The sequence below is a fragment of the Budorcas taxicolor genome, chromosome 5, assembly GCF_023091745.1.
Source record: "Budorcas taxicolor isolate Tak-1 chromosome 5, Takin1.1, whole genome shotgun sequence".
NCBI classification, from domain to species: Eukaryota; Metazoa; Chordata; class Mammalia; order Artiodactyla; family Bovidae; genus Budorcas; species Budorcas taxicolor.
This window is the reverse complement of record NC_068914.1, coordinates 115,896,210-115,909,420: the sequence shown is the minus strand read 5'-3', so window position 1 is coordinate 115,909,420 and position 13,211 is coordinate 115,896,210. Positions and strand designations below refer to the sequence as shown.

The following is a 13,211-nucleotide window of genomic DNA, read 5'->3' as shown; positions in this document are numbered from 1 at the left end:
TTATCAGAGAAGGTCCTTTCTGATAGCTTTCTTAAACTGACTTCGTACACTCCAGTTTCCCATCACTGGATCCTTATATGTTTAAAATGAAGAATGTCACACTTAGTTTTTCTTTAAAACATTAGCAGTTGATAATTTTTTAAAGTTGGCAAGTGTCAATTAAATGTGTGTATGTAACATGAATATATATATGAATGTATGTATACCTGTATCTGGGGCTTCGCTGGTGGCTCAGATGGTAAAGAATCTGCCTGCAATGCAGGAAACCCTGGTTCAGTCCCTGGGTTGGGAAGATCCCCTGGAGAAGAGAATGGCTACCCATTCCAGTATTCCTGCCTGGTGAATTCTGTGGACAGAGAAGCCTGGCAGGCTACAGTCCATGGGGTCTCAAAGAGTCAGACACGACTGAGGACTAACACTTTATCTGTATCTATCTATAGAGAGAGACTGTACCCCTCTCATCCCCCAAATGATTGATGTCAGTGTTTGACGCTGTGCTTCCATTTCTTTTTTCTCTGCATTAATCTGAGTGGATACGTTTTCATATTGTTTGATTATATATAGTGGTTAATAAGCAAAAGCAATTTTTAAGCTTCCTTTTATTTTTGCTTTTAACATATGTCAGTTTCTTTTCATTTCATCTTAATCTGTGTTGTTTGTAACAACTGCACAGTGTGCTATCAGTGTTTTTTGTCTGTATCAGTTTTTAGTTGTGACATGCAGGATTTTTTTTTTTTCTTTAGCCGCAGCATGTGGTCTCTTTGAGAAGGAAATGGAATGGCAACCCACACCAGTAATCTTGCCTGGAAAATCTCATGGACAGAGGGGCCTTGTGGGCTACAGTCCATGGGGTCACAAAGAGTTGGACACGATTTAGCAACTAAACAGCAACAAATACTGGCTCTTACCTATGGCATGCAGGATCTTAGGGCATGTGGGTTCTAGTTCCCTGACCAGGGATCGAACCTGGAGTCCCCTGCATTGGGAGTGTGGAGTCTTAACCACTATACCACCAGGAAGGTCCTCTATCAAATTTCTTAAATACCATGTTTTAATTAACTGTTTAATTTTTTGGCATTTGGATTGTTGCTATTTAGTTACTTTTATGACATGGTGATAAACTTCAGAAATAAAACTTTGATCTCATTTTTAAGTGTGACTTTCAAAAAAAAAGTGTCCTCGAATGGAATTATAAGGACCAAAAGGGAGAATATTTTTTGGAATTTTTATGATGCGACCACATTTTCCATTAAAGGGTTCCATTCCAAATGTTCATTTCTTGAAAACAAGTGTACTTTGGCTTCCATGGAGATTCCCGTGGCAGCTGAGACGAGACCCTGCCCGCAGGGTCTTCATTAATGACCTGTGCTTCTGGAAGCTTTCATCACACTGGTGTTCGGTATTGTTGTTAGCCTTCATTATCATCAGTAGTAGTAGTAGTACTAGTGGTATCATTAGCAGTATTATCAAATGGTACTAGGGTGTGTGGCTCGCTGATGTTCCCACCATTGAGGGACACTTGTCATTCCTTTGTTTATTCTTGTATGTTCTCAGTTGCTCAGTCATGTCTGACTCTTTGGGACCCCATGGACTAGCCCGCCAGGCTCCTCTGTCCATGGGATTCTCCAGGCAAGAATCCTGGAGTGGGTTGCCATTTCCTACTGCACGGGATCTTCCTGACCCAGGGATTGAACCAGCCTCTCCCGCACTGGCAGGCAGGTTCTTTGCCACTAAGCCACCTGTCATTCCTTAATAGCATGTGAGGATTTCAGTATAGCACTCCATGGGTCACCCTTCTGTGTGTACATCCTGTCTTGCTACCCAGTGAAGAATGGCATATAGACCATGACCAAGTCCTTATCTGAGAGTAAAAAGAATGGAGTAACAATAACCTGCGAAAACCAATACAACATTGTAAAGTAATTAACCTCCAATGAAAATAAATAAATTTATATTAAAAAAAGAAGTCCTTCTGAAAAATAAAAAATAGATAAGTGTACACCTTAATGATACCATTAAGTAATCATTTTTAATGGCACAGAAATGGAATAAGACTGTAAGAAATATATCTATCCAGGAACAATTAGACATTGGTTGCAAATATATATACAGTATGATTCCATTTTTGAAACTTTTATTTCTTTTGTGAATATTGTTTTCTCCAGTGAGCCTATATAATTTCTATAATAACAGAAATCTTATTTTAATGTATTTGCATGGGGTAGTTATTTCAAAAACATTACTCTCCTTCTCCCTTGATTCAGATACATTTTCTTCCAAAAGAACTTCATAAGCCAAACTGTAAATTACATGAACAAATCTTTAAGAAAATATTCATTTATTTACTCAACAATTTTTATCGGAAACTTTTTATGTACCAGGCACTATTTATAATGCTTGTGCAATAATTTAAATGTAGTGATTTTTTTTTTTTTTTTTGCTTTCTCCTACTCTTTCTCTTCACTTCCCTGTCTAGTCTGAAGTTTCCTGGATCCCCAACAAACACTACTCTGGGATTTATGGTCTGATGAAGCTTGTCCTCACCAAGACTCTTCCTGCCAACCTGGAGAGGGTCATCGTCCTTGACACAGACATCACCTTTGCAACAGACATTGCTGAGCTCTGGGCTGTGTTCCACAAGTTCAAAGGTAATTGTAGCTCGTTTATTTTTTCCTGATATCTGAAGGTATCGACTGACATAACAAGAATAGCAATTGTATTTTTTTTTTTAATGTGAGGGCAACTCTTAAGGAGGTCATGCTAATGAAATAGACAAGGAATTATAAATAGAGATGAGCATCAGTTCTACTCTCATTTGATACTTGTTAGAGGAAAACAGGGATTGGCTTGTATGTCTTTAATAATTGAAGAGGTAAGATCTGTGTTCATAGGAAGAACCCAATTGAGGGTTGTTGAATTGCTTTGTAAGAGACAGACATCAAATGTGTGTATTTTGTGTGCCCATAATTGAGTGTTGGCTTCCTTGTGTGGAGACATGCATTTATCGGTTTTCCCTTTTTATCAAATGATACTTTGATTGCTGAGAAAGCCTGTGAGATAGTGGTGATGGTATTCATTATAGAGTGTTTGAAAATGTTCTTATGACTTTTTCTTTCATTAAAAAGTTGATGGTTTATCATTTTAAAGAAGTATGGAAGTACGGCTTTCTCAGAGGTTCTTGATAGTCAGTTTCTTCTTAGTTTTTATTGTTAACTCTTGTCACTGCCCCAAGGTATGTGTGAGTATCAGGTGGGAAATTGTGAGGACAGTCAGTGTTTATAACTGGTGTGGATTCATGAGAGAAGTGGCAGGCACAAACCCTACTACTATTTTATTTTTTAATATAAATTTATTTATTTTAATTGGAGGTTAATTACTTTACAATATTGTATTGGTTTTGCCATACATCAACATGAATCCACCACAGGTATACATGTGTTCCCCATCCTGAACCCCCCTCCCTCCTCCCTCCCCACACCATCCCTCTGGGTCATCTCAGTCCATTTTAATACCCCTCTCCCAGGTGTTATCCTTTAAATTATGTTATTAGTTTTATATTCTCAATATTCGACAAATACATTGAGAGATAAACCTAGCAGTGAGTGGTTTTTTTTTTTTTTTTTTTTTTCTGACTTCTGCACGCTGGCTTCTGTGTTTAAAATCCCTCCTGCCTCTTCTCTATAGCTCTTTATCCTCTGAAGGTGAAATATTGCTTAGTGATTTTAAATCACAGCATTCTCAAGATTCACAGGCTATTCCAGTTGGTTTCTGTTTCCATTCACTGACAGAAGAGTAAATTCTTCACCCACTGCAGTCTCTGCCTGCTTCCTTCTGGGAGCCTCCCAGCTTTGGGATAATTGAAAAAAGTCCTCAGCACACCATGGGGGCAAAACACTCTGAGCCTTGGACTCTTTTCCTTGTCAGGATAAAAACTTCCCTTATTTGTGTCAATAATGACACTAATAGACTCTGTTGAAAGAGAGTGTGTCTCAGCTTTCTGAGCTCTTCTTCGTAGAATGTTTGGATCTGTCGTTTTAGTGCACAAATAAAGGGACAGAAGCTTGGCGGGATGCAAGGTTCCACTTGGAGCTGAGACCACAGTGCGTGTGTGTATTGCCTTCCCTGTGCCCCATCACATCTATTTGTTTTTGTTTTTTCCTGATTACACTGCACTCATTAGGGCATTTTTTCCTATAGTTATGTGGCATTTTATTCCTGTTTTAGTGCTGACCTTCAGTATTCAGTGTTGTATTTATTCAGCAGGCATTTGTTGCATCCCCGCCGGGGGTCACCGGCTGTAAGGAGTCATCCACTGGGCCCTGGATGTATGATGAGAAGTGGAGGGGAGGGGGAGTCACCACCTCCCATGGAGGGAGAGACCTCCACCTCCAGCTGGGACCATGTCACTGCAGAGGTGATGATCATGTCTGTCTTGCAGGATGAGAGTAGTGATTGTGTGTGGTGGACACTCACATTCCCCTTTGGGAGGAAAGGCTCATTCCTCCAGCTGCTGGAAGACTGCCTGCAGGTGGGCTCTGCTCTCAGCCCTCTTTGGGGAATGGTCTCAGGTGAAGAGTCACCTTGCCTGGGGCCATGCCCACACCGTGGACTGAATGATGCATGTGAAGTCTTGCAGGATCCACTGGCGTCTGCCTGGCAGCCCCGTTTCTCCCTGTGCCCAGTCCTGCTGGCACGCTGCCCCTTTCATAGATGCTGTCCTGAGAATTCTCCCTAAGTTAACCCCCGGCGTGCTCACTCCCATTCCTGCGTCTACTTCCCGAGAAACTCAGCCTGCCGTATACATTCAGAGCTGCAAGTCTCTCCTGGATGAGTGTAACCCAGCAAGATCCCAGGGACAGGTGGTCCCTAAAGGTAACCTGTCGCTGGGAAATCACATCTATTCTGTCCCAGCAAGGACCTGCCACAGCGCTGGTAGGGTTCTGTCGCCAGTCACAACCACAGTAATAATCCTAGTGTTAAGCCCGCCCACCCCCATATCCCTGTGGATGGGAAGGCATCCAAGGCTCTTGCTGCTCCCAGAGATGACCCAAGGATGTGGATTTGGAGGGCTCAGAGACTCAAGGCAGCTCCTGGGGCAGAGCAGAGTATATGGGCCAAGGTCAGGGCCGGGGAAGTTTGACTGCAAGGAGTTCAGTTAATGGGCTTTATTTTATTTACTCATCCTCTCATTGGTTCATTTTGAGCATTAAACAGGCCCCCACAATGCAGAGGAATATATTAGATGCTGTTGTTAGAACAGGGCACCTGCCTTCAAGGAAGGAATACTGTGTCTGTGTCTACCTGTCATCAGCAAAGGAGTATAACAAGCGTCTGAGGTTTTCCCATGCCCACCCTAACTTTTCTGGGAAAAGAAGGAAATGAAAACAAAGTAAGCTCTTCTCTTTTCTGTATGGCGCTCTTTAGTATAGGGTCGTGTGTGTGTTTGATTATTTTTCCTAAACCGAATGATTAGAAGCCAGGTCACGGAATAGGAAGGAAGTCCCTTAGGGCAGACCGATAAATGTGGAACAGTCTGATGCAGGAGGGAAGGTTCCCCTCTCATAAAGGTAATCGCAGTTGATATCTTTCACTGTAAACCTTTGGAGTAACATTGATGCCACTTGGCCTTGCTGGGCTTTCTCTGGTCTGGAACACCTCGTTTATCTGGGCTGCAGTGACTAGTGTTCAGTCTCATATAGACTTGACTCCTGAAGGATGCTGTGAAATCCCCCTTACCTAAGCTCATTACATGGAGAACCTGGTAAAGAGCTCTTTAGTAAGGACTTAGACCAGCCTCAGTCTCTGCCGTGGTCATCGCCTATGTGGCATTTGCCTGGCTCTGCATCCTGATCAAGTCTACTCCACCTGGCATGGGGGCAGAATCAAAGGCATAAGGAAGTGTGATTTTCCCCAGATTTGAGAAATAAAACCTCCATCTGCAGAATACTGGCCCAGCTTGTGAAGTTCCAGATCACCCTCTTTAGAGTAGCTGTGAGCCCTAGGAAGTCTCTGCATGTATTCATCCTGGACCAGTAGAATAAGCCAGAACTGGAGCCCCTCTAGAGACCCTGTGACCACAGGCAGGCTACTTGACTCCTCTGGGCCTCAGTGAGCCAAGAACCATGCCAGCAGGGCCCTTGCAGGAAATGCACAGATAGTTTGCACTATTCTTCCCATGTTCCTGTGCAGATCACAATAAACTGTGGAAAATTCTGAAAGAGATGGGAATACCAGACCACCTGACCTGCCTCTTGAGAAATCTGTATGCAGGTCAGGAAGCAACAGTTAGAACTGGACATGGAACTGGTTTTCTCTGAGGACTCCTGCCAGCAGCTGTGGGGTAACAGCAGATACCATTAATGGGTGTCTGCTCCATTACCTTGCAGCTTGCCCACAAAGCCATGGGGCAGCTGTGAAGTGTACAATAATGTAAAAAGGCCAAATATGAAGAACTTTGGAAGTATTGTTTTTGACAAGACATTTAAGAACTTCTGTGGTTTTAATCACTTGCCTTGAAGGGGTTTTTGGACCCTCTAGGCCCTTTGTGTGGGACCTTCTCACATCCCTTCCTCCCTGCTTCCCTACTCCTCCAACCCCACCTTCCACATCTATTCAGTCACTCATTCATTAATTCATTATCTTTTGAGCCCTTGGACCTGTCCTTGGCCCTGGGGATAAAATAGTAAGTCACACAGACACAGACCTGCCCCCATGTTGCTAATTCCTATTTTTTCTGTGTCGGGAGCCAGACTATCTTATTTCCCCCTCAAAAGTCTTTAAGTGTCTTGCCTGAGATCCTACAGCCTGTGCGAGGCAGTGGTGGAGCCTGGATGGAAGCCAGGCCGACCCCAGGCTGACCTCAGAGCCTACTAGATGTTTAACCACTAGATTCTAGATCCAACTGAACTCACAGTTACGTTAAAGTGTGGAAAGTACCTTGAAAGGCAGAATTCACAGTGAAGTAGAATCACACTTGAGGGGAAGCAGCCTTGGCCAAGGGGCTTCCCTGGTGGTTCAAACGGCAAAGAATCTGCCTGCAATGCAAGAGACCCAGGTTCGATCCCTGGGTCAGGAAGGGCCCCTGGAGAAGGGAATGGCAACCCACTCTAGTAACTCTTGCCTGGAGAATTCCATGGACAGAGGAGCCTGGTGGGCTACAGTCCGAAGGGTCACAAAGAGTCAGACACGACTGAAGCGCCTAGGCAGCAGCAGCAGTCCTAGCCAGGGAGGCTTGTGAAGGGAAGAAGCAATGGCAACATTAGCCTGATGGCCCCACTTAGAAGGGATGCAGTGTCCAGAGGCCAGAGGCCCAGAGAGAGAGCCGTGCAGACACTGAAACTGCAGTCTGTTCCTCAAACAGACCAGGTGGGCCCTGCCTTGGTCATTTGCTCTGATGTTCCCGTGCTGGGAATGCTAGTCCCCCAGGTCCCTCCCTGTCTTGCTGCCAGAACTCCCTTTAAGGTTTTGCTCAAAGCTCAGCTTCTCTCAAGATTTCCGCCAAGTGGCCCCTTTAATCCTGCAACCTGGGATACCATCCCATCCCTCTCACACTGTTCTTTCCTGTTTTGTTTTGTTTTTTTTTTTTACTGCATCCATCATCTTCTAATCTAGTCCATAATTGCTTATTAAGATTGCTCTGCTCCACCCAGGCAGCCGCACAGACCCCCAGATACCGAGGACCTGGCTGGCTTTACCTGATTATCGTGTGTCTTTCCTGCTAATACATACGTACCTTGAGGTCAGGGGTCTTTGTCTTCTTCCTGACGCTTTCCCAGCACCTAGAACAATACCTGGCAGGTGCTCCTTAAATAAGTGAACAGATAAAACGTGATTCCAGGTTTGCAGAGTAGGAAATAAGGCAAGAGAACCACGAAAGGTTTTGTCAATTGCAACTTTGGGTTTTATCTAAAGGTAACTGAAAACCAGTTGAAAGTTTTAGGTACAGAAAAGGATGTTCAGATTTTCAGATTTGAAGAGGCTCCTTTGGCTACAGCATGGGGTGGTTCTATAAGATGAAGCAGGAAACCAGTGCCTTGAAAGAAAGTTTTGGCAGCAGGTGGGAGGTTGTCTACTGCTGTGGTCCAAGCAAGATATGACAGTGGCCGTACAGCAGGATGTTGCCCTTGGGGGCAGCAAGTGATGTTGAAGAGAGACGAAGGCGGGAGTGGAGTGGATGGCCCCAGGTGACGAGTTCCATGTTGGGCATGTGCAGATGGAATGAATAGGTCTGGATCTTACAAAAGAGTCTGGGCTGGAGGTATCTTTAGGTGATTCATTTTTGGAATGAAAACAAAACTGTTTTATGAAAATGTTCCTGTTGGGCTATGACAGTTTCCTTCTCCAATTTCCAGGTATAGAATCCAGGGGTACGATGCTGTGGTTCCCAGCCCTGAAGGGAGGGTGGCTGGCTGGATCTGCTGTTTATCCAATGGGGGGTTCATTGGGTGATGGCAGGTGGGGGTCAGCACATCTAAAGGCTGGGCAAGGTGTGATTGGCAGGCTGTGATTAGCAAGGACGGGGGATCAGACTTCTCAGGAGAAAGGGTCATGGAGGGCACCCTGATTGTATCAGGAGACCCTGACGGTGCAGCTCACACCCAGTGAGTGATGTCAGTTCCTGCCTCTAGTTACCACTGTGTCACCAAGCCAGCCACATCCTGATTGCCCTGTCTGCGTGGCTCATGGGATGGGACAGGACAGCCACACCTATGCTCCCCAGGGGCCCCCGATGGGGCGACCAGACCTCTGTCCACTGTGTGAATTTCCTCCAAGCACAGGGATGCAGGCTCTCTGTGAAGTGAGCTAGAGAGACACTATGAGTCTCCTAGGGAAGAGAAGGAAAGAGAAGTTTCTAGAGTGCTGTGACGTATTTCTTCCACCTCGTCCTCGTTCAGCTCAAGGGTCCACTCCCGGAGTCATCGGACATAGACGTCCAGGGCCTTTTCCTTTTTTTTTTTTTCCTTTTCTTTTCTTTTTTTTTAATTTTAAAATCTTTAATTCTTACATGCATTCCCAAACATGAACCTCCCTCCCCATAACATCTCTCTGGGTCATCCCCATGCACCAGCCCCAAGCATGCTGTATCCTGCGTCAGACATAGACTGGCGATTCGATTCTTACATGATAGTATACATGTTAGAATACCATTCTCCCAAATCATCCCACCCTCTCCCTCTCCCTCTGAGTCCAAAAGTCCGTTATACACATCTGTGTCTTTTTTGCTGTCTTGCATACAGGGTCGTCATTGCCATCTTTCTAAATTCCATATATATGTGTTAGTATACTGTATTGGTGTTTTTCTTTCTGGCTTACTTCACTCTGTATAATCGGCTCCAGTTTCATCCATCTCATCAGAACTGATTCAAATGAATTCTTTTTAACGGCTGAGTAATACTCCATTGTGTATATGTACCACAGCTTTCTCATCCATTCATCTGCTGATGGACATCTAGGTTGTTTCCATGTCCTGGCTATTATAAACAGTGCTGCGATGAACATTGGGGTACATGTGTCTCTTTCAATTCTGGTTTCCTCGGTGTGTATGCCCAGCAGTGGGATTGCTGGGTCATAAGGTAGTTCTATTTGCAATTTTTTAAGGAATCTCCACACTGTTCTCCATAGTGGCTGTACTAGTTTGCATTCCCACCAACAGTGTAGGAGGGTTCCCTTTTCTCCACACCCTCTCCAGCATTTATTGCTTGCAGATTTTTGGATCGCAGCCATTCTGACTGGTGTGAAGTGGTACCTCATTGTGGTTTTGATTTGCATTTCTCTAATAATGAGTGATGTTGAGCATCTTTTCATGTGTTTGTTAGCCATCCGTATGTCTTCTTTGGAGAAATGTCTATTTAGTTCTTTGGCCCATTTTTTGATTGGGTCCTTTATTTTTCTGGACTTGAGCTGCATAAGTTGCTTGTATATTTTTGAGATTAGTTGTTTGTCAGTTGCTTCATTTGCTATTATTTTCTCCCATTCTCCAGGGCCTTTTCTAAGGCTGCCTCCCATCCATCTGCTCACCATCTTTCTAACCTTGGCACTACTCATGTCTCTGGACCTCTGTTTCTTACTGGCAGAGTGGGGATGATGACGTGGTGAGGGCGATGTGAAATGAGACATAGCAAGGTCTCAGAACGGGTCCTGATGCAGCGGAATGACCAGCAGTGTGTTGTGGCTGCTGTTTCGAATATATGAGAGTCATTCTACTGTCATCACAGTAAGACAGCTGTCCGTCTCCCTGAAAGAGCCAGGATGGGGAAATCTCCATCTTAGAGATGGTGTTAGTCCTCTATGAGTAAGAAAGTTTCCCCAGATATTCTCAATCAAGGTGAGGATGGTGGGGGCCGGGGCGGGGGGTACAACTATACAATGGAATATTGCTTAGCCACTACAAAGAAGGAAATAATGCCATGTGCAGCAACATGGATAGACCTAGAGATGGTCATCCTGAGTGAAGTAAGTCAGAGAAGGAGAAAGTAAGCCAGAGAAGGAATGTCAAAAATAAGTTTGACATCCCTTTTATGTGAAATCTAAAATGAAATGATACACCAGAACTTAGAAAACAGAAAAACACAGACTTAGAGAATAAACTTCTGGATGCCTGCACATACTGCTATGTTTAAAATGGATAACCAACAAGGATATACTGTAGAGCACAGGGAACTCTGTTCAATGTTATGTGACAGCCTGGGTAAGAGGGGAGTTTGGGGGAGGATGGATACGTGTATATGTAAGGCTGAGTCCCTTTGCTCTTCACCTGAAACTATCACAACATTGTTAATCAGCTATATCCCAATACAAAATAAAAAGTAAAAAGCTAAATGATAAAAAATTTTTTTAATGAGGATGGGGGCTTGGGAGGAGGGTCATATAAGAAGAGTCAGGATTTTGTCCTGATGGGAGTCACCAACTGTGTGTCTCAGTGGGTAGAGCAGAGACCGTGGAGTGTGAGGTTCTAGGACCTGAGTGGAAGCCCAGCTCACCCCTGTAATTTACACTTCAGTTCTAATAGGAATAATATTTCAGAAGCAAAGTATGTTACTCACCTAGTCCTTTGCAGAGATCTGTTAAATTATCTCAGTTTTTGATGCAGATTTTTTCACATTTTACAGTTTCTGAAACTGAGATGTGACTTAACAAAGCCCCTTGACTGCTGATCTTTTTCTCCTACAAAATGTGTTGCTATTCTAAGTGTCCCCTTAGAATCTAGAGCTGAAGATTGGAGACTGATCACCTCCTCTTGGCAGAGAACTCAAATTCTGGTTCTGGTCTGGTCTGATTTCTGGTAGGGCCGAGTTCTAGTCCTCCCTTCTCTGGAGGCCCAGGGAAAAGTCCCATAACACCTGGGTATCTGTAGGTGGCAGGAGACATCTGTAAGGCCACCCCTTTCGCTCCCGCCTCCTCCCCCTTCTTCTTTCAACCTGGCTTCCTTTCCTCCCTGAAATCTTTGTTGTTAGTACTTGCATCTGAAGTTCTGTGTCTCTGTAGAAGGTTTTCTGACAGACTGTATTCTTGTATTTAAGGGCTTCCCTGGTGGTGCAGAGGTTAAAGCGTCTGCCTGCAATGTGGGAGACCTGGGTTCGATCCCTGGGTCGGGAAGATCCCCTGGAGAAGGAAATGGCAACCCACTCCAGTATTCTTGCCTGGAGAATTCCATGGACAGAGGAGCCTGGTGGGCTACAGTCCACGGGTCGCAAAGAGTTGGACACGACTGAGCGACTTCACTTTCACTTTCACTTTAGAATCTAGAAAATATGCCACTATCATTTTTATCAGTATTGTTTCTCTAGGTTTTCCTTTTACCTTAGGGTGCTGGAGGGAAAATGGAGGGGGGGCGGTGAGTTCTGGGCTAGAGAAGGAAGAACTGAATTGGGAGGCTGATTAGAATCAGTGAGAGAGAAAGATCTTAGGGTCTCAGATCTTAGGGTCCCCTGAGGACCTTTTATTATGTGACCACAGGGTCCTGGAACCTTGTGCTGTTGCCATTTTTGGTAAATACCTTGCTTGAGTCTCACAGAATGGTTACCACCTCCTGTCAGGCCCACAGGACTTTTTAAAAATTTCAGGGAGAGATAATGATAAGTTTAAAGATTAAAACTATAGGGAGTTCCTCTGCCCAAAGGTATTTTCTTTCTCATTCAGATACTCGATAAATGTTTACTGAACACCTACTTGGTCCTGGATGCACAAGTTATGCCATCTAAGGCCTGATGCAGTAGAAATTCATGTGACTAATTCATCCTCATTTGAAAAATATCGGACACTTCCGGGGAACATTTCGGGTTACCTGCCATTAATGTGAATTACTCACTTCAGTTGCTTTTCTAATATTTTTCTGATATCAGCTGCCTTGAGTGAAGGAAATTGTGATCGTGAATGTAGCCCCTGTGGGTGCCTGGATGCATGGGCTGTCCTAGGTCATTCTGGAGGAATTAGGACATGAGAGGGTGGGGCAGGATCAAATAAAGGTGCTAAAGACTTAGTGGGGATGACTCTGAGAGACAGACACAGACCAAGTAGCAGGAAGAGGCAAGAAACAAGTACTTACTGAATCAGTTTATGAAGGGACTTCCCTTGCAGTCCAGTGGTTAAGGCTTCAACTTCCAACACAGAGTGCCGGTTTGATCCCTAGTCAGGGAGGTCAGGTCCCACATGCCTCATAGCCAAATAATCCAAACATAGAACAGAAGCAATACTGTAACAAGTTCAAAAGACTTTAGAAGTGGTCTACATCAAAAAAAAAAAAAAAAACTTTAAAAAATAAATTTATGGAGTTAAGAGACAAAGCCCATCTTGAGAATCACATGCTCAGGAAAGAAGGCTTTTTGTTCTTTTTGTTCTATACGTATCTGGGCCAAAGGGGTCTTCCCTGAGGGTTAGCTCTGTTCCAAGTCTATATTAGTGAAATACCAAATCGGATTAACAGGCATATGCTGGTCAAGCAGCTAATGGTTATTTGCAACTGTGTTCTCTGAGCAGTAATTCTGAATTGCAGGGTGGAGGCTTCAGTATCAGAATTAACTACCTGTGGTGTCTTTGCAAACTGTGCAACTCCAAGGCCCCTCCCGTCTCCTGCCAGCGGTCTGGACAGCACCAATGCTTTGGCTACCATTGCTTTCATGCATTCAGAGAAGGCAATGGCGCCCCACTCCAGGACTCTTGCCTGGAAAATTCCATGGACGGAGGAGCCTGGTGGGCTGCAATCCATGGGGTCG

At 44.3% G+C, this 13,211-nt stretch overlaps 1 protein-coding gene across 4 annotated transcripts in view; it reads left to right on the top strand.

Moving 5' to 3' along the window:
* Positions 1-13,211, top strand: part of LARGE1 (LARGE xylosyl- and glucuronyltransferase 1) — a 606,971-nt gene that overhangs the window by 347,915 nt on the left and 245,845 nt on the right. For all 4 annotated transcript variants that reach the window (XM_052639332.1, XM_052639333.1, XM_052639334.1 and 1 more), the window contains exon 6: positions 2,477-2,648. In XM_052639332.1, coding sequence (XP_052495292.1) covers positions 2,477-2,648 — 172 coding nt within the window. The remainder of the gene's footprint in view (positions 1-2,476; positions 2,649-13,211) is intronic.